This window comes from Ceratosolen solmsi, unplaced genomic scaffold (assembly GCF_000503995.2).
Source record: "Ceratosolen solmsi marchali unplaced genomic scaffold, CerSol_1.0 scaffold10, whole genome shotgun sequence".
Lineage (NCBI taxonomy): Eukaryota > Metazoa > Arthropoda > Insecta > Hymenoptera > Agaonidae > Ceratosolen > Ceratosolen solmsi.
Genome location: NW_011948412.1, coordinates 15,561,741 through 15,588,882, shown reverse-complemented (window position 1 = coordinate 15,588,882; position 27,142 = coordinate 15,561,741). Strand labels below are relative to the sequence as shown.

Here is a 27,142-nt window from a genome sequence, read left to right as displayed (position 1 = left end):
TATATCAAAATAACAAAACATTCATATGTATATTAGTAACAAGTAAAATATGAAAATTTTAAATTACAGAATTAAGTGTTTGTATTTTCAAGTCATAAATATTCAATTGAATCTTAACTTATAAATTTGTAAAATTGTATAAAATATTGTAATAATGTGCAAAATAATTTTAAATGATTGTATACATATATAGTTCGTTATTATTTGTATCGTCGTATTATTAATTTTACTCTTGAATAATTTGAAATTTATTATATTTCATTTTCTCATTAACTTGAACTAAAAAAGATTGTTGAATAAGATAAAATATTATTTTATAATATATTGCTATTTTAATTTAGCAATTAAAGGACAAGTAATTCTATTATGTTATGTCTTCGGTAATCATTTTGTAAGAATTTAATTAATTTTAATAATGAAATTTCAAAACAAAAGAAATAGTTTTTATTAGGAACCTATATACAAAATAAACAGAAGACATTGAAAGTTATTAATTATATATATATTATTTATTTATTGACGTGTATTTGTGGATGTATATGTATGTATATGTCTAATGTAATTGTCTCAATTGTAACCTATTCGTGAAAGAAACTGTAAATTTCGAATAAGTCTCATAAATATATAACTCATTAAAAAAAAAAAGCGGAGGTGATATAAATAAAGAATGATCTCATTTCGTAGCCACCGTTTGCGCGACTTTACGGTCAGTTATCAAGAGGCTTTATTCCACTTCATGCTTGTTTTCCATTCCATTAAGGTCTTATCTGAATTCTGTCATGCCAATTTTAAATAAAGAAATAAAAGTGGAAAAGAGGAGCACAAAAATAACAATTAGTAAAATAACTTTTGTCCATCGTATGGTCATGACTTATGACATAATTTGAGCCAAATTAAAGATAAAAGACGCACAAAAATGGTAAAATAAATGATAAAACGCAAAAGCTTTCAGTTCGCTTTTCAGCTTCCACGGGATTTCACGTACGTTCGGTAGTATGTATGCTTTGCCGCAAGTTATAACGATTCAAACTTTTAACTTTCATTCTTGTTCCCTTCTTCATGCCTTTTTAGAATCTAAAGAAAGAGTGAAAACAGAAAAATAACACTGTCTTTTGCATATATGAGTCCGTGACACGGTCATTTTTAAAGTCTATTTAAAAAAGGAAGTAGTGAATATCTGTTAGTCAGACGCTGACCAAAGCATAAAAAAGATGAATGTAGAGAAAAGCTTCGTTGCCGAATTCACTGAAGCACATAACGAAAAGTATAATTTTGCATATTGAAAGCTCGAGTCTACTTTCATTTATAATTTCTTTATTTATTTTTTATTTTTTTCTTTATTATTAAATATTAGATAATTAAATTTTGTTATAAATTATTAATATTTCATCTATTTTTCATATTATAAATTTTTTTCAAATAGAAATAAAATCAAAATATTTCACAAAATTTCATGACATAGTTATTTCAACTATTTTTCATATCAATTGGTTCGATTTTGGTATGGCATTAGCAATTGATATAACTAATGACTTGATTTAATTTTACCAAAAAGTAATATAGAAAACAATTTGAATTCAATGACAATTGGTATTCTCTGGTTTATTTGTTTATAAATTAGTATATTAACAAATATACTTAGTTTTCTTTTGGAAAAACGTACGTTTTAATTTTTTATTGAATCCCTTGCATAAGCTAGAATTTATTTTATGAACAGTTTTTCTCTATTTTTTAACATTATATTCTTTCACTTATTATATGAGCTTATCGCTTTATTTTCCATGCATTATTTTAATTAAAACTAACTAAACATTAATAACAATATATAATAACAACTATATACTTAATTTGAAGAAAAAAATAATTTTTGTAAATACCCGTAGTTATAATATATAATATATAATAAAGGACAGTTATAATATATACAGGGTATAAGTAGGGTATAAATTTCCATTACAATTTAATTAGTTTATGAGTGTCTAATTACACAACTATTTCATGAATCTTAAAGGTAAATATATATATATATATATAAAATAATTAACTGAAAAACATAATTGAAAAGATAATACGTTCGCGTAATAACAATTTGCTACGTAGCAGCATTAATAGGAATAAGTATCTCGAATAAAACTATTTTTATATAATTCAATTAATATTATAATTAGTTTAATTTAATTATAATATTATATTATATTATATATATATATTATATATATATATATATATATATATATAATGTATTATAATATTTAATTTAATTAAATATTAATTAGTATAATAATTATAATTAGTTTATAATAAATAACATATTCATTGCCAATAAAATACACTACTAATATTTTATATTTCGCTTCTCATTTTCTTTTCGGTTGGCATAGCTGAATCATGATGAAGACAAAACACGAGAAGAAATACTGTCGCTGATCGCCCATCACGTTACTGCCGTTAATTACATCTACAGGGACACAAAATTCGATGGCAAGATCGAGCATAGGGACATTAAATTCGAAGTTCAAAGGATAAAGGTGCAACCTCAATTATTATATTGTCCATATAAAAATATTTCCTATCCCTTAAACCTTCTTCTGGTCTCGTAATCCTAAACATATACTTTAATGAAAGGAACAATGAAGTAGACTGAATAAACCAACTAAAAGTTTAAATGAAGGAAGACTTAAACTTTAAATGTTTGCAATAAAACCATTTTAAATGTCGATTTGCTTTTGATAAAAAACTAATATTTATTTTAATAAGATTAACAATCTTGTAATTCGTAATAATTTTATCAATATTTATATTTTGTTTTTTTTTTATATATATACATATTTATGATTATACATTAATGGTATTTATTATAATTAGCAAAATAAAAGCAATTTAAATATAAATGTATCTACATTTTGTTATGAACAGATCGATGATGACAGCGCATGCGGACAACCCCACAGTTACCAGGATCAAAATCCGTTTTGCAGGGAAGACATCGACGTCAGTAACTTTTTAAATCTCCACTCGTTGGGCAATCACGAAGACTTTTGCTTAGCTTATGTATTTACCTATAGGTTTGTTTTACACTCCTCTTCAATTAATTATTTAGTAAAAATTATTGAATTTTTTAACGCAGATGACGAAATCTTTTTGAATTTCTGTAAAATATTTTACATCTTTGATCAAATTTATCTATGACGAAAATGACGACCTACTTATTATTTATTAACATCTCTTATATTTATTAACACATTATTTTACGTATTATTCTTCGATTTATTTAAATAATGTATTAAACGAAGACACTAGTTTAATTTCTGCATTGAAAATCGCTATTTCAAATAAGAATAAAATTCATTATTTTTTTTATATTATTTTTCTACAATTAACTTACGAATAAAATTATGAAAAACCCAGATTTAATTTGTTAAAGAGATAAAATCTAATGTGAAGCTGATCGATTGAATTTAAAGGTATCGGTATAAAGTAAACTGCATGAAACTTTATGAAAATAAATATTTTCTAAATGGTATTTATTATATATAGATAAATTAATATTTCAGATGGCGTTCTTAAATTAAAAATATAACATAGCATAATTTAGAATAAAATGTATAATTAATACAATTATTATTATTAGCCAAATAAGTATTATTAACAAAAAAAAAGAAGAATTATAACAATTTAATTATGTTCAAATATTGATATACAGTATAATACGAATAACTAATTTCACATTGATTATATATAGTTTACTTAATCTGAATTTTTAGCTTTAATATAATACTTGTAAAACGTTTAAATTGCAATATTATTTTAATTAAATTTTAATATGATTCTAATAGTTTATGGCATTGAGCAATTGAGTACAGTTGAACTGTACGCACAAATACAAGTATCCATCGATTTTTGTACAGAAATTAAAGCTTCTATATCTTTTTTCTCTAAAATATTTTTAATTGGATGAGTTCTTATGTATAATATTTATGAAAATTTCCATAAATATTTTATTATATACATAAGCATACATACATATGTATATTATAATGTTATAGTTCTTCGTTATTAAATTGGTTGACTAATGTGCATTAAACAGTTTAACAATATATAGAAATTTAGGACATTTTTTATTGTTATTTATTTTAATCTATAAAAATTAGTAATATATCGATACCATCAAATCTTATGGTTTCTTTTATTTCATTTTCTTAAAATTATATTGATATTACATAATATCATGTGTCTATTAAGAATAGTTTTATTCGATTTATTTCTCTATAAAATATATTGTTATATAATAAATATATGCAAAATAAATTTAATTATAACCAGGCTAGAGACAAATAAATAATGTATTTAAGAATATTAATTTTTAATCATTAAAAAAATTTGAAAGTAAGATGATTACTAATTAAATTATTAAATAATACAAATTATCACAAATTATATTTATAATATATAAATTTATTATAAATCAATTATAAAAAATTTTTAATTCATAAAAATTAATACCGTTGCAGTAACATAAATAATTTTTTATTATACGTATCCACTACCAATAATCAATGGGCTGACTTACGCTTGAATCAAAGATATAATGAAAAAAGAAGATATAATAACATTAGTTTTCATAAAGGTCTTTCAAGGATCTGTTTACGCAATTTCAATGCTGATATGGCATCTTCTTGCAAGGAATTTCATTTTCAGAATATAATTTTCTATATTCTCTACGAATTCCAATCCCTAAGATCAGATTGCTCAATTACATTTAAGAAAAGAAAATATTAAGAGTTTTCTCCCAGTTATCTATGCAGTAATAAAATTTAAAAAAAAAAAAAAAAGAAATCACAAGTTCTTATTATTAAGAAAAAATTAAATTACATAACAGTCAAATAAATTATAATAGTTAATAAGAATGAATAAAGCATAATAAATAATCTTCGGTTTAAATACAGGCGTAGTGTATATTTTATGATGAATTTTTTATTACTTAATAAAAAATTCGCCAGTTTCTACTGCTCGTCTAAGATTTGTACAATATAATATGCGAGAGGGTGACCAATGAAATTGATGTATTTCTACCGTACCTTTCAAACTAAATTATTAAGTCTATTACTTGTTTGTAACTTTTCACCATATGCTGATCACTACTGCGCATGAAAATTCTATTTGTAGCTAATGTATTTTATAGAATAATGAAATATAAAAATATTACTGGCATTAAGTAAAATTAGCTAAATAAACTTTTTCAGTGAAAATATCCGTAGTCGAAGGCGGAAATTTATTATGTGGCAAGTATAATTATTAGCGTAGTACGCAATACAGTATTATCTCGAAAAAAAAATCCCACCACATTGGGTTCACCCATGCATGCAATTTAGAGGTCCTAGCAAGAGTTGAAAAATTACTCACGCGGTACCAGTATAACGGTAAATCATTCATTGCAGAGACTTCACTGGAGGTACGTTGGGCTTAGCATGGGTGGCTTCAGCTTCCGGCGCCTCTGGCGGCATTTGTGAGAGATACAAGACTTATACGGAAACAGTGGCCGGTATGTACCAGTCAACAAAACGCTCCCTCAACACTGGTATCATTACATTCGTCAACTACAACAGCCGAGTGCCCCCCAAAGTCTCACAGCTCACTCTTGCTCATGAGATAGGCCACAACTTCGGTTCACCGGTATGTAAGCAAAGCCTGTAGTATTGACAAAATCATGCATATTGTTTATAAAAATTATGACCTTTGCAAAGCCGATCCTTGATTCGTTCTCTATTCCCAGAGATAAAATCTTTACAATTATTAAGCACTTCACAAAATAATTATAAATATTGATAAGATGAAGACTGTTATGTTAAAAAGTATAAACATACGCATTAAGTAAAAGTTAAAGCAACTTTTATTAAATTCGATCATTAAATTAGCTTGACTATTGACTAAATTTAAATACTAATTAAAATAATATTATGATGGTATTGTTTCTTTAAATATAGTTCTAAAAGATATATATTTGAATTTTTCATAATTCCTCGATTTTATCTTTCTTTGATTAAATCTATTTGAATGCATACAGATTATAATAAAAATTGATAATTAGAGATTTTTTAAACTACTGTAGAATATGATTGTTAGTATAATCTTACTTGAATACTTAATTTAATACTATCAAAAAGATATAATAATTTCGAAAATATGATATTACTTTTTTACTCTTTTATATTATATAAATTTTTACTAAGGATTGATATTTCAAGCAACTTATTCATAAGCTACGTTTGATCACGTTCGTGTTACATCTGCACATAAAATTCTATTTAATATGACAGTATTTTTATGAATTTCCATATAATAAACTTAAACGATGCAATTTCGTATAAGATAAATGAAAATCTTTATAGAAAAGAATATTTTAATTAACGCGCATTACAGAAATAAGAGAATATTTGGAATTAGTTTAATATTCTATAAAAATTATAATCAAAGATATTGAAAAGTAATAAAATGACAGATATTTTATCAACAGTAATTTTTTTCTTCAAATTTTTCATCAATTCTTTACGAATAAAAAAAACGGGATTTAGTAAATTAGTTGTAATTAGATTAAAATTAAAATATTTAAGATAGATATTTTATACTAAATATTTATATAAATTTAATGAAGGTTCTGAAGAAATTGAAATCTTTTAAGCTCATTCTTAGAGATCTATATTTCAATATAATTCTGTTAATCAATAGCACGATTTTCCGACGGACTGTAAGCCCGGCGGCATCAAAGGAAACTACATAATGTTCGCCTCGGCGACGTCTGGCGACCGACCGAACAATAGCAAATTCTCTAAGTGCAGCATCGGTAATATCAGCAATGTTCTTGATGCAATTGTCGACAATAAGAAGCGCAATTGCTTCAACGCTTCGCTCGGAGCCTTTTGCGGCAACAAGATTGTCGAAGCTGGGGAGGAGTGCGACTGTGGGTACGATGACGACGAGTGTGTCGACAAGTGCTGCTACCCGCGGCAGCTGTCGCCCCTCGAGAGGATCAACAATGATACAGCCAAGGGTTGCAGGAGAAAGCACGGCGCTCAGTGCAGGTTTGTATTTCTTTTGGATTTTACTCTTCCTTACTGTACGCCACGATCTTGGTATTGAACAGTTGGTAACAAGTGTTATGCAGCATTAAGGAAATTAGTGATTACATAAATATTTTTTAATTTGTTGTAACTTGCTGATAACAACTACATTACCAATCATTTCTGTTATATTATAACGTGACCGATTGCTAATCGAAGTAGAACTGAGTTTGTTTTTTACGCAAAAAAAATTCCATACATAGATATTAGTGTGGCAGCGAGCAAAATGACAAAAAATATTTTAATTCATTTAAAAAGTATCGTCACTCAAAGATAAATACAATTTTGGAATTCTCTTTTACTGTTACAATAGAACAATCATGATTACTGTTTTATAATAAATATTTCTATGAAAGTAGAAAAATGATTCAAAACAATTATAATCTATATAATATTTGATAATTAATTATATACATTATTTAAACTATTGTCTTCAGCAATATTTAGTGTTTTTGCTTGTGAACATTGTTTTGTGAAACAGTGCACTAAGCTGTTTTATTCAAATGATCATCGCTACTTTATTGAAAAGATCAAGTGACGATAATGATTATCTAAAGTATAACAATCTTTTCGATATAAAAGTTTTTTTTAATCAGTTTATCAAACAATTATGACATACACGACTTATGGTATAAGATTACTTAAATTTACTTTTCATTTTATTTATAGAAATATTGCTTTACAAAAAAATTATTAACAGTTTAAATGATTTATTTACCTTTTAATACGTTATTGAAATTTCATAAACTAATGCCGGGTCGTTTTTAAATTTAATCAGTACATGTTACATTGTTGCCGATTGGGAAATTTTTATAAACATCTTTATTTATAAATCTTATCGAATATTTCACTGTAAAAAAAATATTCTAAAATTGGACATTATACGTAGATATCCTTGTGTCTTAGCCTACCTAAATGTCGATTATTATTACAAAATTTGTGTAAATTATACATGTAAGTATACATCATTCTTAAAATAACCAAGTCTGTATTTATTTAACCACAGGCTATAATAAAAATGTTCAAATTCTTTTACCTTATTATACACTAAAATACGCGTAAAGTCAATGGATTAAAAGCGAATTTTAGTAATGAGGAACACAACGCCTTTTCCCATTACTTCATTATAGTATCATCAATTATTTTTCTTTCTACCTAGTCCGAGTCAAGGGCCTTGCTGCTCAAGTGAACACTGCACATTTGTGTCATTATCGCAAAACGTTCAGTGCAAAGCAGAGTCAGACTGTAGCTACAGTTCTATTTGTAACGGACGAAGCTCTGAGTGTCCGCCTCCAGTGCCCAAAGCTAACAAAACTAGATGCAACGAGGGAACTCAGGTAAGGATCAAATATTCCAACCTACTTGTTCTTGAATTATTTTAATGAAAATAAAAATTTAATGAATCATCGAAAGTATAAATATTGAAAACTTCATTTTTTTGTTATAAAAATTGACATGACAACGACACACTTAATAGAGACTGGCTATTGCACTAACATTAACATTTATTTTGTTTATCTTAAAAATTAATAAAAATAATCAAATTAAAATGTTCAATATAGTTTTGTAGTTTCATCAGTATAGCTCCAATATCACACATTTTTATGCTTTATTATCGAGTAATAAAAATATTACATTGTCTAAAAGTGTTTTAAGAATTAGTTTATTTTATAGTATTTAAACATTACATGCATTACGAAATATTGCTATTTCATAGTGATGATAATTGATCGCAGGATAGTTGCAAATGATAATTGATAAGGTTTAATAAATGGTTTGTTAGATTACGTAAAACATGTTGATAAAATTTAATAATGAAACGATCGATTTTCAGTTATGCATTAATGGCGAGTGTACTGGATCGATTTGTTTGGAATGGAACTTGACCGAGTGTTTCTTAACAAGTAGCATAATACCAAACATCGACAAGCGCAAGCTATGTGAGTTAGCTTGCCAAAATGGTACAGATGCTTCGACATGTCGCAGTACCAGTGAATTTGCCCACCTCGTCAACTTGGCCAAAGGCGGGATTAGCCTACGGCCAGGTTCACCATGCGATAATTTTCAAGGGTATTGTGATGTATTCCTCAAGTGTCGAGCTGTCGATGCTGAGGGTCCACTAGCCAGGCTTAAAAACATGCTCTTCAATGAGGATACCCTCGTCACCGTCGCCCAGTGGATCACGGTAAATTGTTTTCCTAAATATATTGAATGTCCATTATTAATATTAATTTTTTTCACAATTTCAGTATAAGCGAAAATTCCTTAGTATAATGCAAAATCACTATATTTATTTCAAAATGAAATTAGCTCCGCATGAACTTCGCTATTAAGATCTTTTTTTAAATTGTAAATATTGATTATATTTTTTAGGAGTATTGGTGGGCTGTATTACTAATGGGTATAGCCTTCATTATCTTCATGGGTTTATTTATCAAATGTTGCGCCGTTCATACTCCATCGAGTAATCCTAAAAAGCCACCAGCCAGACACATTAGTGATACTTTAAGAAGGCCAATGAATACACTACGAAGAATGGTAATGAAATAGTTTTTTTTTCATATTTGAAAATTTCATAAAGTTTTGTAATTACCTTATTCATATTATGAATATGAAGAAATTCATAAAAAGAAATAACAAATTTATAATATTGGAGTTTTAAATACTTGGTTTAGCGACATCCACATAGCGGTGGTGGTGGTGGAGGAGGAGGAGGAGGAGGAGGAGGTGGGGGGGGGGGTGGGGGTGCTAGGAGTGTGCCGCCTAGGCAAGCTGGAGGTCATGGTGGACACGGGACCCGAGGTCAATCTCATGGCTACACTGAAACACGAGGAGCTCAATATTATCCCAAAGGTATGTTGTTATTCATCTTGGGTAAGATCTTCCTATGTTGGTTTACAGCAATAAAGCAGCTTTATTAATCGACCGAGTTTTTTCTTTTTATTAAATGGAATTATTACTTATCAATATTAAAATAATTTATGCAATGACTATTTAATAATATTTACTTAACTCGTAGAATATAAAATTATTTCAATTCAGTTGACTTTGTGATATTCTAAGCACGCGAAAAGTTACTTTAAAGTATTTATGCAAGTGCCGCCCTAAAATGTGTAAGGGAATTTGATAAATTTCATTTATTGACAAATTTTTAACTATCAATTTATTATAAGACATATAAACTCGTATCGGTTATAAGCTGTTTTCCATATTATTTTCTCTCATTGTGAGAATTGCAACTACATTTATGTATTCTTCCTGATCGCACTCTCCTCGCATTGATTGACACGTGAATCACCTCACCTGACACTATCATTATATGAGCTGCAGAGGTGAGCTGGAGCTTACTAATTTCTATACTCTCAAAATAGAGGAGCAACCACTTAAATTTCTTTCTTATTTCGTTCTTTAACCTTTATCATATAACAACATTTTATTTATCATCTGCTTCTGTAATGCATGCTTTTATATTTGTTATATTGTATCGATCTTTTTAATGATATTTTAAAAACTATAAGAACTAAATGTAATTTAATTAATTGCTCTAATTATATGTTAACTTTTATTATTATTATTGTTAATATGATATCTGCATAAGTAGATCATGGACAAAAATAAAATCGAAAGCGCATGATTATATATAATATCTGTAGCTATATAAATATCATCAATCTCTTGTTGAATTGTAGTTTACTTTTATTTAATTACTAATTACTAATTAACTAATACATTTTTTTATGTACCAATAAAGTATAAGCTTATAGAAAAGAAAAGGATGTCGAAGGATATGTTTCATTGTGATTATATGTATGTAATGAATTTATCAATTTATAATAGAAAGTACTATAATACAATATGTTTTAGCTTGAGGCGATACTTACATAATGAATGTGAAGAAAATTAATTCAAAATTTATTTAAACTAGCTAAATTAATATATTAGTTATTCATTATTAATATTAATTATTTTGTTTAATGTTAATCTATTAATTTTAGAGAGTATATTCTTAATATATTATTGATATTACACAATACGATCATATATTTTATCATCTTTTTCGATAAGGTATGAAAAATGTAATTAGTGCATGCTTTTATATATTTTAAACGTCAATATAATTATTACTACACTGTAAATGCTTTTACATTTTTGTATTTAAAATTCTTTCACCCACTTAATTATGTTTTTGAAATTCAAAGATAACTCATGAAACACCTTTAATGCAACGAGTACTATTTTCTACTAATAAGATCAATTTTGTTCAAACAATTTTAACTTGAAAAATGATTCAATGATTAATAATTTATTAATAATAATAAAAAATTGACTTAATGCTGAAATCTACATTATATTATTACAATATTGGTAATTGATGTGAAAGCCGTTTTATAATTACTTTTTCTTCCAATTAAGTACAATAATGCTCTTTTGTCTTCAACTCAATAAATAGTTTTAAAAATTTTTTTTACCACAAATAAATAATAGTTAGTAAATCGACCTATTTATTGACGAAGAAAGGAAGCAGAGGCAAAACGAAGATAAGTATTGATAAATATAAAAAGCAATTACAGTGTATGAATGTAAACAGGCGTTCATACAAGGGATTGGCGATATCATGAATTTGTGTGAAATTTAAACAGGATATCGCTCGGTTCCCACAGCTAGTGCGCCAGTCGGGCCCAACACATCAGCTTGCTCATCATCATCATCATCAGGAGGTCCAGGAGGCTACCCTCGTGGCAGCACCCCTCATAACCATCACCCCGAGTTGTACGCTGGTGCCTACTCGAACACCGGCGGAGGTGGCCGAAGCTCAGCCTATGAGATGAGGCATCACAAGGTCTGACAAACTTACCAGTAACTGGTTGCAGGAGCTTAGTTTCCCGCGTGAGTTGCAACAGCAGCAACAGTACCAATACCAATAATACCAATAATACAGTTTCTCGAGAACTGAGAACGTTAACTAAATCAGATGTTGATAATGTAACATATACTTTTCAACGAGTTACGAAGAGAGCTCGCCTTTGGCTTTTCATTCGAGTGGTTCTTCATGCCAGTAGAGTATTTATTACTAATTTACAAAATTAGACTTTAGTCTTACTTAAAAAGTCCTTGAAATTAGTATTTCTCGCATTTATGAGGCTTTTATATGCTATTAAAAACAAGGCTCTCTAAACAAATTTTAACAGTACACAAATAGTGCTTCTTTCTTTTCATCCTTTTTTCATCTGTATAAAGTACATGCTATTATGAACAATGTTATATTTTTTTTATAAATTCCCATACGCATTTAGCATGCGCTCTAACATTTCAAAAAATAGAAAATCCATTTTATATCCTTAATGTACAAGGGTAAATTAGTCATTTGTAATTTTACGATATTATCTTATATATATATATATTCGCCAATACTTACGATTATTTACTTATCAAATGAAAGCTGGATTTTATTCATGTTATTTATATGACTAAATTAAACAAAAAAAAAATTTTTACTTTCTGGCAGTTCCATTATCTAATGAGGATTTTTCTTAATGGCACCGATAGTGAATATAAACAATTGAGAAAAATGATTAATTAGAAGATTTTTAATATATGGCAATAAATTGAATCATATTTGATACTTTAAAAATTAATTGATTTTCTTTATTATTCACTGTAACAAATTGTCAAAAAAAATTAGTACCTTTTCTAAGGATTATGAACACTCTGTGTTATAGTTAATGCTAATCTATCTAATGAGAACTTAGTTGTGTTATAAATACACACTGATTCTGAAAAATATTCGTCCCAATTCTTGTTTTATAAATAGGCTTTCATTATCCTTGATCATAGTGTATGGTCAACCATGACGAAGAACAAGTTCTTTAAATCCTTTTATTATTGTATTACTAATAATTTTTTAAGAACTACTACTTCATTTCACTTGTTAAACTTGTTCTACAATATGAGGCATTCAATATGAACTTGTTAATTGCAACTTATACAATAAGTAAACGTAAATTAGTTAAATTTTGTTTATTAAAATTTTTTTACTATTCTAATAAATGTAGTATGTAATAATTTAACCTGTATAACAATTCTTGAGTGCAAATGTTTAAAAACACATAAATTATCGTCAATACGCTGAAAAATATGTCAAATAATACATATTATTTATAAATTTATGATCTATTTTAAAAATATTACAATATATGAGTAAATAATTTATGTCTATTGAAAGACTATTAATAAAACTTTTTATTTTATTAATTTGATAATATTCTGTATAATGAATTTCTTGTATCTCTTATTATTACTTATTAACTGCATTTTTAAAAACATTTAAATACTGTACAATAAAACCTAAAAAAATTAATTATACTAAAATATTATACAAATACTTATAAAGAATATATGTAACAATATTTATATTAAACCCGTCATATAGTTAATTTAAGAATACTGTGCTTATATTTTTATATAAATACAACAGCAAATGTGTTATCAATATTAAAAATATTATAAGCTTAAAATGATAAAATATCTAAATAAAATCTATCGATGTTTATAATTTATATTTATAATGCGTAAGCTATATTTCAAAGGGACAAAATAAGATTGATCCAAGCTGGCTTGAAGGACTAATCGAATGAATATGTTCCGTTTAATAAGCGATAAAATATATATGTAGTATAGATATTTCCTTGACCTCCTTCATGGTCAAAATTCACGAGTCTTGCTTATTGGCAGATTTCAATTAATTTCTTTTTTCTTCGTATGAGAAAATGTACACGCACAATATTTTTTTTACCTTTATTAAGTTTCTTAGTATAGCGGATTATTTTTAAACAATAAATAATAAGATTTTCCAGGTCAATATACAATTTCAGTCAATTTTTACACAAAGATCTCAGGTAATTACTTGAATATGACTGAATTGATTTTCCTTTTGATGTATTTTAATGATTTTATCTTTTTGGATGCGTAGTATTTTTATAAGTGTTTGTCTTTGTAATCTGCCAAAGCAAAGATGTAGCAACATTACCAAACTATCCAGGTCATTTTCTTGATCTCTGTACCATTATAAAATAATATTTAAAAAAATATGTGTAATTACTTCTTACGATATAATTTTTTAACAATTTAAAGATACTTGTAAAGTTAAATTTGGGCTGACTAAGAGAAGGTAATAGACACGACAATTAAAAATAAAGCCGCAAAGCAAATTAATAGTGATATAAAAATTTGACTTATGATTATATTTAATGGTTTTTTGTCACTATTGTCGATAAATTAGCAATATAAATCAGGATTATATTTAGTTAAATATTGCTAATAATTCATCACGTATGTGGCGATATTTGTAAGTTATACATATCTATATGCATATACATAACTGTGTGTGTGTGTGTGTGTGGGCGTGTTCTTTGAGCATAAGCGCCATAGTGTGTATCCGTGTGAAAAACTTGCGCATGTATGCGTGTGTGTGTGTACGCGCGCGTGCGCGCGCGCGTGTGTGTATATAGATAAAGTAGACTTTATTATTTGTAATAAATGAGAGGGCTTTCGATCGACTTCTAATGCACTAGAAAGTAATCTCACGCATTTAGATGATCTGTGCAATGTAAAAAACAGCATTATAAAATTACAATTTTAAGGCTGATCAAATGAGAAACGAAACGTACTCTTTTTTACAAATATTTTTAATTCTTACATCCAGTGATTTTCAAATACTAATTTCAGTTGAATATTTTTATTTATCTTGATGGTAACTCATGAAATCTTAAAGATAAATAAAATAATATAATATGTGATGAAAAAATTAATAATTATGTAAAAAGTGGACTAAATATCTGACATTACAGGTTCGTTTTACTAAATTATTTTATTTTAATTGATCGACGCAAAATAAGTTTTATAATATGCCTTAAGTAATAGAAATTCATTTTTTTTAATAAATCTAATATCTGAAATATGTAAAGGAAAATCAGAAGAATTCTTGGAAAATTCAATGATGTAAGAATTTCCATAAATGATATTGTTCATATATAATTAGATATTAACAAAATACGTGTTAATATTGTTAGCATTTTAAGATGCTTAATCGTTAAATATATAATTACTTATGAACAAAAAATAATGTTAGAATTTTAATTCAGTTAGATATAATTTAAAGACAGACTCTAGTGAAATTATTTTTCGGTGTAGTATATGAAATAGCAAGTCGGTGAATGCTTTTAGATATTAATGCTTTTAGATACATTTTTATAAATACATTGTTAAGTATTTATGTCAAATACACTTTACTTGTTGAAATTTTCGACTCGAGGAACTTCTAATCAATAATATTACAATTAATAAAGATATTTTGCAAGTAACTTTAAAAATTCACAATAATATTAGATGTTAAATTCTGAGTAAGAAGCAAAAATATTATATATATATTCTAAGAACTTTTAGTTAAGGTTAAAGATTTAAAATATAAGTATTACTATGAAGATTAAACTTTATCTTATGAAGATCGATCAAATAAAATTTCACTAAAGTCTAGTTTTAATCTAAAAAATACATATGTTGGTTTATTCAGTGTGAAAAAACAATTTTTTTTCCTTAATTAATCAATCTCTTACATGTTAATACAACGGTACACTTTTCACAATTTCTTTCGTGAAAAAAACCTTCGATATATATTCGAATATAATAGTAATTTTTAATTGACTTGATAAGCGTTCTCGAAAGAAGCATCTCTGTGACAAATTGCATTGATTTTCTCTTTGGCGACTTGGAACATACTCGATCGATCGAAATTCGAACTCTCAATAATATACATCAGAGCCAAAAAAGAGGCGAAGAATAGATAAGAAGAGCAACAATAATTGCAAGATAGGAAAGTAAATTGAAACAAATCGTGAGAAAAGCCGAAAGGATTTTTACGACTCACGGAAATGTACAATATTAATGATGGCGCAATGTGATTTCTAGGCAATGTGAGAAAGTTTGTGCGCAATTTTAAGCGAGAATGGGATAATGTAAAGTTATAGGGATTATAATTGAACAAAAAGACACAGAGGTGAGAAAGCAGGAAAAAGAGCAGATTGTCTATACCTTTGTATATAGATTGATATTATATATTATAAGTACATAAATATATAAATAAATTAATAAATATCTGTACGCGCATACGATTTTTCACGTTCGTGTATGTGTACGTATATTTACATTAAAAATGATAATATTAAAACTACAAAAAATAGAAAAGCGAATAAGAACAAAAAAAAAAATAAATAAAAACATTTGTTTTTATATCAGATCTGTACAATAGCGACTGTATTATTCTGTATTTTGTGTGCAGAGTGAATGATTAAATAAATATGCACACAAATAAGATTGAACATTCTACAATCGTAAAATTTAAATCGTTTATTTAAAATGTTCGTGCGATCGATTTCATAAGCGTTATAATACATTAGTGAGAATCTATTCATTTTCACATAAAGATGAAACAATGTTAGAGCATGTGGCATGTTTCTCGAAATTTTAATTTACTACTTCCATAACAGTTCGATTCAGTCGTCAATGATTAAATGCCAAATAAAAACATGACGACTCTTTCAGTGTTACGCTTGAACGTTCGATCATCAGTCGAGGTAGTTAAGTAACTTTAGCAAAGAAATTTTAAACTTCGAATTATAAAAAAAAAAGTATACTTTAACTCTAATGCTTTTCGAGTGAAGAAATTGGATATAATTTGATCGTTTCTGTAAGAAACACTGCCAAATAATAGAACATTTTTATCGGAAAAATAAAACGAAAGAGATAAACAGCTTCCAATTATTAAAGTAACTGCCATGGATTGTGTATAATAATATTTTGCAACAATTACAGTATAAAAAATTTTCAAACTATGAAACAAATGCTCTATAGATATTAAACAATTGCCCCATTTTATGCGATATTATTAGGAACAATTTCTCAAATAATCAGTTCATTTTTTAATTTTAATGATTCGTATCATTCCAAAACTAACCAAAAAAAATATATGTATTTTCGTAATTTTACCATAAAAAATAATCTTTCAACAAAATGTCATCAATATAACATTCAATATAAATACTCGAAATGAAAAATTTACAAATCAGACTTTTATGGCTAAGTATTGATTAAATTCTAAAATTATTAAATTTTCATTAATATATTTGTTAAATTTAAATTTATTAAAGTTTTAAAATATTATATAAATAATTTGTATTTTCTCCATATATATCAATTATTTTAAATATTTAAAAATTATTTAATATAATTTGGATTAATGATAATAAATAATTTGCAATGGATTATTTATTGCCGAAAAATTAAATACGTGAAAATTACAGTATTTGGTTATGCATACTTTCATGACAAACATTAAATTTAATAATAACACATAAAAATGTTTATCAATTATCATAAAAAATTCTTTTATACCTTCATAACAAACGGATATATTACTCTTATAACTTTTAAAGCATAGCATAATTAAAAGATAAGATAAAAATTTGAAACTTTTCTGTTATAAGAATGAGAGGGATTCTATTTAATTTCCTTCGTACATAATAATGAATTAAAATTTTAGTTAATTTTTGTAGTTGTAAAGTGTCAAAAATTTATGAAAACATAAATTATTCATCTAAAATTTTAACTGTAAATATTCTTTTACTCTTTTGTCATTATTAATATTTATTTCGCCGATGTTAAATATTGTAAAATACCATTTTATTAAAAATTATGGCAATAACGGTTGTTAACCGAGATGTAACATAAAACAATCCGTATACAAAATGTTTTAAAATCAAATTTGCAATATGGCAACTATCGATTATACTACAATCTATTTTCAAATTAATTTATGTATCAGATATGAATGACAATTTAAAAATTTTCATATATATTAAATATGTAATAAAAGAACTGATTATTTGTGTTTAGTTTCCTTCAAATTAAATTAACCTTTTATTTTGATTTAATTTTGCAATTTTACTAAAGGAAAGAAAACAACTAATATTGCAATTTTACTAAAGGAAAGAAAACTACTAAAATTGCAATTTTACTAAAAGAAAGAAAAGGTGAAAATTTATTAAATAAATCCGAACCAAGGCAGGAGTCTCTTTTAAAAGTGATACAATTGCTTGTGTATGCGTGCGGATTTAAAAAATGATAAGAAATCCCCTTGACCTATAATAAATGTGTTTAAGTTTTATCTTTGTAATCTTAAAGTGAGGATTACATTGTAATTCAATAAAAGGTGGAATATAAAAAGCGTAAGAGTAACTAATTTGTAAAGCAATCCTCACATTAAGGTTGCATACTTTCTGTAATGAGATGCACTACTCTATCAGTTGTATATATTATCAGAGAAGAGAAAAGCGAGATAACAATGAGGAGAAACAAAAAAGAATTAAAAATATTATATTTTTTCTATCAATCCAAAAAAACATCGTGACTTATCGGTATATTTCCACATTTTATTTTATATTTTGGATTTGTCATTACGATTAAATTGCGATGTTTCTTAAGCTTCGATATTTTCTTTTATCATTAAAATTCAGAATTTTCAAATAAAATTACTTGGATATTATAATGTACCAGATAGCCTTTATTTTTTTTTTTATAATAAAAGTAGATATTTGTGTTTTATATGATAAATGATAAATGCGAATAATAAATAATTTTGTCGTATAATTTTCACGTACCTACAATAATAATTATACAAAATATAACACACTGACCAATTGCCTGAGTGTAGCGTCGGACTACTTTTCCCTTTTTCCGAAAATAACGTGTTTAGAACGTGGGGCGTGTATTACGAATATTATAAATGAAATATGATTGTGAATATCTCTTGTGTTACGTTAATATGATTAAAAAACATTGTAAAAAATTAAATAAAGCATACATTTTACATTTAAATAATTTTGTTTAAAATATATTTTCTTAAACTTTTCATTTACCAACATATCTATAATAATAATTATATTATTATTTTTTCTTCGAAACTTTATCATGTGTATTTAATTCCCAAATTTGATTGCAATGTATTTGCTTATTTGTATTATGTTGTTTATAATCTAGATACTGCTTTTATGAATTCAAAAGTAATATTAAAAATCCTTTAGATAAATTTTTGTATTTATAATGATATTTTATATAATATTAAAGGACACAATTTGTTGTTATAAGTATAAATGCCATTAGTTTAAACAATGGTCAAAGTTTAATAGATATTGATTAAAATATAATGAATTTAATTATGAATTTTCGTAATTAAAAATAAACTTATATCACAATTTAATAAATTTACTGGATTGTTCATATTATAGGTATTATATATAAATTATCGTTTTTGTATAATTATAATTTGATAAAACTATAATTTAATAAGTATTGTAAATTGGAATTGTGAATATTAATTACTAAATAATATAAATTAAATACTAAGTTGTCCATTACGAAAAGGGTAACACATTGATATTATATATATATATATATACATAGTGAGTATGAAATTGAGCCTAAAACTGATAAGATAAGCAGATGGATACTCAGATTTAACTAAATTAATTGCATTATGCATATTAAGTTTTTGTGGTAGAATAAGGTAAGTATTTCAATGAGCGTTTATCGATTTGTGTAGGATATACCAAAACGATTTGGTTTTTTATTAACATTGAAATAAAGACATATTATAAATATAATTTTTTTTAATAATACAGAATATTTCAAATATAAACATGTGTAATCTTATCTATTATTAATATTTTGTTAGTAGTTTTAACCTATTTAATAAAATTGTCAATAATTTTGTGGATTTTCGAATGTTTCAATTGATATTAAGTCACAAGTCCAATAACACAAAATAATAAAATTCTATTTTAACTTGTAGACAGTATATATATTGTATTGTTTCCTCTTACATCTTAATCGATATTTTTGATATGTAGCATATACATATAACTGGTGCCGTATTGTATGTTAAGAAAAGAAAAATTATACAATTACTATTCAAACAAAATTTATAAATCTTTAACGTTTAATTACTTATTTTGTAAAGTTAAATATATTGATGCATAGTCTTGATATCATATTAATTGTAAAAAATTGAATATTGACTCGACATAATCGGCAAATGATTTTAGTCTTGTTTTTGAAAATGAAATAGATTAGAATTGGGTTTTAATGAAGTAATACATTCATACTTGTTAAAAACAAGCATTGTATTAAAGCAAAGTAAAAATGTAGAGAAACTAAATTGCTTTCGCAATGCCACATTTCTGATGTTTTTTAAATTATATAAATTAATATAATGTTTCCACAACTAACATAGTCAGTAAAGGTGTGATATTATATTGATAAAATAATAGACATCTTAATTTCTGACATAAATTATAATAATAACAATGACAATAAAATACTAATAAAAATTGGTAGGAAGTATATAATAGGTAGATTTAAATATATTATTTTTATTGAATTATGTAAAGTATACTGTGTACGTGCTTAATTTCAATTGTTTATTTTGTTTTTTTTCTGAATAACAATTCGGTTTATTGTTTTTGAATATTCCGTTACATATTATTTAATTTTTTTTTATACATTAGATTTTTTATTAATTTATTGTATATTAATTTACAAACTTTAATAATTTAGTTAAAAATTTATTAAAATTACTTTATTTTGTAATAAAAATATAACTAAAGTAATATATATTTAATATCATACTTTTTATACTTATGTATTGAAAGCATCTGAGAAATGTTTAATATTATTTATAAAAAAAATTTATTCAATTTAGTGTCCAATTAATAATTCTTTGTTCTAATTAAAATTTTAAGTACAATATTTGAGTAGAATTTCACCCATTAAGCTTGTAAAATAAATGTAAATCGAAAATGAAATATAAATCTTCGTCATAATATATATATATATATAATTATAAAATCAAAAGTAGAATTGTTTAGTACACGTAGACCAATAATTATAAATTAAGTTATGTTACATATGTAATCAATGACATTAAAATTAAACTTCTTTATAAAATGCAGTTTTTTCTTATAATCAATATTAATCATAATTAAATTAAAAGCAAACTTCATATTTTTGTAATGAAAAATTGTTTTAGTATACTTAAAATGTTTAATGTTTATGCTTGACATGAGATTTAATAAACAAGAATAAGAAATCAAACACTAAAATAAACTACAACGTTATACATAACAATAATGATTATTAGCCTAATAAAATTATAAATTTTTATTAAATTTTTATTTCATAAACTATTCTAAAATAGTTATATAGTACATTTACAAGAGTGCATAAGTAAATTGTAATACAAATACTACATTAGAAGGTGCCTTTATGTTATATTAAAAAATGAAGATGAGATTACGTTGATGGCTCATGATAATAATGATGCTAAATACTGAAATGATTATTACTAATGAAATTTTTATGTTTGGCTTCATACACATAGGTACTTGTTCGTCTCCATTAAGACTAAAATCAACTTATTCTTTGAAAACATACCAATTTCACAACAATGAATTATAACCACAGCATTCATAATATTTTCTAACTAAGGTTGGGTATGCTCTAGTTTATAGACATCATGATAGGCATTACGAATAAGAGCATAGGGGAAGCAGCTTTCAAGTAAATCCATTGTAAGAAATGGAGACTCTTGTACAATTTGATCAAGCAATAGATAGACTGATTCTCTGTTTCGAATTGCTTCTTTGTCAGCTTCCTGGCCAAGTCTAAGCAAACTGGAGGACGCCAGGGCCAAGAATTCCTTCATTCTGTCCTCTATATCATTTTGTCCACAGCTGGTGAAAAGAGCACCGAATACATTATTAATTGCAGTAGCCATACAGTGAATATTATTAGAGTGACCTTCGAGAGAAGCTCTATAAAAGGAATTTTCATTGCGAGCCAGTTTTGGAATAGAAACTGCCACGAATACCATGAGGAGGCAGACTAAAATGTGCTCATCTTCATCAACTTCAGCTTTCTGGCTCTTGAGTGCTGTAGTTAAGGTCGGGTCAACCTTGCAAGTCAGACCAGCTGCCGATGTCATTTCTGAAACAACTCGCATTGGATCTCCAGCTGGAAGATGGTGTCTAAAGTCCAAAATGGAGCTTAGCAAAAATGGTATTCTCTCCTCTAATACATCAACTAGGGCGCTTTGCGCCAATTGTCGAAAACTTAAAATGACACCGATAATCGTAACTCGTTGAAGAACATTATCTACATGTTGCAGTTTCTTAAATTGCTCTTTCATCACTTCAGGTTTGTCGAAATTCGTCCTGAGAGAGATAAGAATATCCTTGTTACTAGCAACGAGTTTCTTTAACTCCTGTACTTGACTTGATATGTGCCACATAAGTGTTTCATTTAGCATCTTCATGCCGTATGGTCCAATAAGTTCAGCGAGTGCTCTAAGTTCATTTATATCAGAGAATTCTTCAGCATTAAAAGGAATAGATCCCTCAACTGACAAACTAACAAAGGATCTTTGATTAGGAGAGTAACATATATTACCAGCACTAACACGTCTTAATAAAACTTCTGAATACCACTGCGTATATAATGCAGCTATAGTTTTTTCCCCGTGACTGTCCAAAGCTTGGGTTTGCTGGAGAAGTGCATTATTAAAAACTCTAGTAATATCTATGTGTACGTAGTTTTCCACAGTTTGCAGTACATTCATATATGCTCTAACACTGACAAACAATTCGGATGGTTTAGCAATAACATTAGTGTCAGCATCAAACATTACCATGCCAACAAGAGATCGAGCAAATCGAGTCTCAAGGTGTTGATGTAAATATTCTCTAGGTGCAAATGTATATTCCCAAACATTAATTGTAGGACAATAATTTATGGCATAACATAATTCTGTGAGAGCCATATGTAGCTTATCCATTGTTGTTAATTCTTCTCTAGTTTTTCTGTAACTCTCAAATCCTGGTTTACGTATTTCCAAGAGATTCTTTTTATTTTTATCTTTTTTCTTTCTGTTAACGACTTGTGAAATTAATGCAGCACAGTGTTTTGGCAGTAATTTGTCACTCATACTGCATTGTTTGTCGCAAATTGTAGTGATAATATTTTTGGCTTCTCTAGCCATTTCATCAAGAAACATATTTACTACTGATAAGCTTCGCTCTCGTATATGGTGTCGCTCTTCAGGACATAATTCATGTGTGCAACTTTGAAAGTGACTGCAAATAAGTGGAAAAGCGACGATATAACGATTTTGAGCTGGAAATTCCAGGCACATATGAAATTGATCTTCAAAAATTTTACTATAAAAACAAAAAATAGATAAATCCGACGTTTCCACCAAAACGTCATCAAGACTATCAACCATTTTTGTATGAAAAACAGTTGTATCCATGAAAGATGCTAATTCTCTATTATCCGCTAATTTCATACTACTTTTAGCAATTGATAAATATGCTTGTAATCGAAACCAATCGAGTCTGAATGGTCGAAAATCAAATAATTCATTGTCTTCTACTTGCTTAACCGTTAAATTTGCTATAGTTGAACATATATCACTTAATATTGCACCTTCTTCTTCTGGACAAATTGGAAGATTCTGAATTATTTGATGCATTGCTGGTGCATCAAAGCCTGATAAAAACTGAACGTAATATCGCTGTAAAACCTAAAATAAAAGATGAATTATAAAACATTATCAAATAAGCATTAATAGTATATATATCACATACTTATACATCTAGAAAGGTACTTTATCTACTATTTAATCAATTTGGTATAATTATTTAATAAATATGTATTTATTCTGACCTGGGAATACTTTCTCACTAAAGCTCTAAGTTCTTCACAATGAAATAATAATTCCGGTAGCTGTCTATCAACTAAATCTTCGCCACCTCTTCCTTTACCTTTTCCTTGATTTGGAGGATTATCTCCATGCCTTAAAAGCCATAACACTTCATCTCTAGCATGAGATAATCCCATCAGTACAAGAAGTACCTTAGGACCAAGAAGTCCTGGTTGATCTGTTAAAATTAAACCTAATTCTTTTAATGCTGTTCTTAAGAATTTTCTTCTTTCTCTATGCTTGTATCCTGCTTTTTGTACAGCTTGATTATAACATTCTTTGACTTCTGATACACGTTTTCCGTATCCTTTAATATTTTCAAAATATGATTGTACATATTGATGTATGTATATAACCTCATCTCTAAAAAGTGCCAAAACCCAGCCAGATTCTAAAGCTGTGGTCCATAGTTTACTCGGTTGTTCTTGATTAAGAACATTATGACAAAGCGTGAATCCTAAAATGATCCACCTTTCGATTCTGTCCAAACTTAATGTTTCACAAGACATAGTATCCGTTGCTGCTGCTTTCAAAATTTGACCCGGACTACCGACCAAACTTAATTTTTGATCGGTTCTCCAAGTATCAGCCGACGAATTTCTACCAGGATATATAGGCCATAAAGAAATCAAAGCATTCTTCAAAAGTTTCGCGTGAGGTACAAATTCTTCAGAAAGTTTTTTTAACGGTACATCGTAATCCATAATCATTTGACCAAGACGAGGAAAACTAGGATCTGATTGACTATGTACCATTTCATGGGCTGCGTTAAACAGTCCAAGAACAGCCTTACGATCTTCAACTCTGGATAGAAGAATCATTAAACTTACATAAATAACAACTAAATCTAAGTAGCCCTTTGTTAAATCAAAATTTACTGTGATGTCCATATATACTCCACAAGCATCGATTGTTGTTAGAAGTTCGCAAACATTATCCTTGAAATCAAGCAAGTCAACAAATGTATAATAATACAGTGAAAGTGACTTGATGATTTCATTACGTAGATTTGTGATTGTTTGCAGGCTTTTAATATCAATGTTTGGAAATTTTCTAACTATAGTTTTTATAGACGATTCAAGTGTTTTATCCGACAGAAAACCAGGTTTAGATTTTGCATCGCCACATGCTTTTTTAATGTTATAAATGCGAGTTAGCATGCCAATACCTCTGTCATTAAGAATCATCAGTTTCTCAGCCAATTTCTGTTGGCTAGGACTTATAGGTCGCGCCATGACTTATATTTTAATAGCGCACCTTTCTTTACTCGATAATGCACTCGAGTCCTCATTAATTTCTTACAAGCTCATAATATTATTAGCTTGATGTCTTGTACAATTTTACACTATTGCATTTAACGATATGACCCCACCCCCTCCAAATCTAATATGTTGTTTCCTGTCCGAACGTCTCGGTACAATATCCCTGCAAATAGTGAAGGAAAAATCATGAACTGAACTTATATACCAATTACTGTATGAATCTTTTGACACTCGCTCACATTTTTAGTATTAAAGAAACATTGAGAATCTGGCGTATAGTTAATGTTTCAAGAAATCTACGGTTCAAAGTCAATTTAGGTTAGGAGTGTACACTGTACACATTACGTACAAGCATAGAACTTTTAAACATACACTTCATGTTCTATGGTATATTATTAAATTAAATCATACATTTTATTTTTAGACGAATAAATATATATATACATATATATATACATACATGTATGTATATACATGTTACATTATATATATATATATATAATAAATTGTAATCATTTCTCGCAATCACAATTTTTACACTACTCGTCGAGTTTCCAAGTATTTACCACTATTTTTATTTCTACGTCAGTCTGTTTCCTTCCTTTCCCCACGCTTATTCTCCATTTACTCATACTATTACCCCCCCCCCTCTCTTTGCACTAGCTCTTTCTCATTTCCATTCTCTCGTATCCAACTCCTTTTATCTAGCGTGTACGGATCTTATGAATAAATCATTATTTATGAACACTATTCTAATGCACATTTCTAATGTAAGAAAAATATAATTGAAAAAAATACGATTAAAAAGAAAAGGAATAGCTATATCTATTTTACATCATTTTATTACAGTAATTAGTTTCACTAGTTCATTAATAATGCATTAATCACTAATGCATTAATAGATTTGAAAGATACAAAAAAAAATATAAATAATACGCTATGTAAATAGTCAGCTACGTGAATAGTAAAATATAACATGATAACGAAACATAATTATTTTTTAGATAAAATTAATTACAAAGTATCAATATTATAATTCAATATATTGTTTATTAGAACAGATTATATTATTATTTATACCGAAGGATTTTGTTTTTTAAAATTTTTTAAAATATATACTATAATTTCATTAGAACAAAATGAATTACATTAAATGAGATTTATTTTTACAAGTCCAATATAATTTAATAGAAATAATAGCACTTGCTTCTCTCATTTTAGAATTAATTTCTAGAAACACTAAATGCGCATGTTTAAATAGTTTAATAAGTCTTTGATACAAAAAAAAACTTCAGAATATGCAAACAAAAAGATATTTTATCTTCATAATTAATTTTTTTTCTTTTATAAAATTTCAAATATAATTAATGCAGAATAAATTTACTACGTATTAATATTGAAACTCAATCGATTTGTAGCAATAAAATAAAACAAATACTAAGAAGATGATTTTCTATAGAAAATTGTAGTTAAATAATCATTTATACAATAATAAGCACTCGACTGGAGTTTAAAAACATTGCATTGATAAATTAAGCACAATAGTCTAAAAATTGATTTTATCATATATCATTTAAGAAAGTAGTTGTCAAGGTTTGAACATATCATCTGGTGCTAATATAAAAGTAATCTTAATATATATTTACATAGTTTATATTTACATATAATTATATATTTACTATTATTATATAATATATATAATAATTATAATTATATATATATTATAATATTATTATATATATATATTATAATATTATATATTATAAATTATATACATAACTATAATTATATAATAATAATATATTTACATATAATTACAAACAATGTTTATAATAATATTTCTGGAATATTTTTTATAGTGTTCACTAGTTTCAATCAGTGATTCAAGATATAAG

At 26.7% G+C, this 27,142-nt stretch overlaps 2 protein-coding genes across 2 annotated transcripts in view; one reads left to right on the top strand and one right to left on the bottom strand.

Moving 5' to 3' along the window:
• Positions 1 to 12,315, top strand: part of kuz (zinc-dependent metalloprotease kuz) — a 67,398-nt gene extending 55,083 nt beyond the window's left edge. Inside the window, exons 5-14 of the mRNA XM_011503397.1 lie at positions 2,382 to 2,528; positions 2,917 to 3,065; positions 5,439 to 5,673; positions 6,727 to 7,079; positions 8,278 to 8,455; positions 8,953 to 9,303; positions 9,492 to 9,656; positions 9,794 to 9,818; positions 9,861 to 9,971; positions 11,759 to 12,315. Of these exons, the coding sequence (XP_011501699.1) occupies positions 2,382 to 2,528; positions 2,917 to 3,065; positions 5,439 to 5,673; positions 6,727 to 7,079; positions 8,278 to 8,455; positions 8,953 to 9,303; positions 9,492 to 9,656; positions 9,794 to 9,818; positions 9,861 to 9,971; positions 11,759 to 11,964 (1,920 nt within the window). The 3' untranslated portion in view covers positions 11,965 to 12,315. The remainder of the gene's footprint in view (positions 1 to 2,381; positions 2,529 to 2,916; positions 3,066 to 5,438; positions 5,674 to 6,726; positions 7,080 to 8,277; positions 8,456 to 8,952; positions 9,304 to 9,491; positions 9,657 to 9,793; positions 9,819 to 9,860; positions 9,972 to 11,758) is intronic.
• A 9,272-nt stretch (positions 12,316 to 21,587) lies between these two features.
• Hem (Nck associated protein 1 Hem) lies at positions 21,588 to 25,653 on the bottom strand. The gene is made up of 2 exons (XM_011497638.1): positions 23,949 to 25,653; positions 21,588 to 23,805 (listed from the first exon to the last, which is right to left on the bottom strand). Exons 1-2 carry the CDS (start codon positions 25,218 to 25,220, stop codon positions 21,709 to 21,711), a joined length of 3,369 nt encoding a protein of 1,122 aa, XP_011495940.1. The 5' UTR covers positions 25,221 to 25,653; the 3' UTR covers positions 21,588 to 21,708.
• Between the last annotated feature and the right edge of the window lie 1,489 nt (positions 25,654 to 27,142).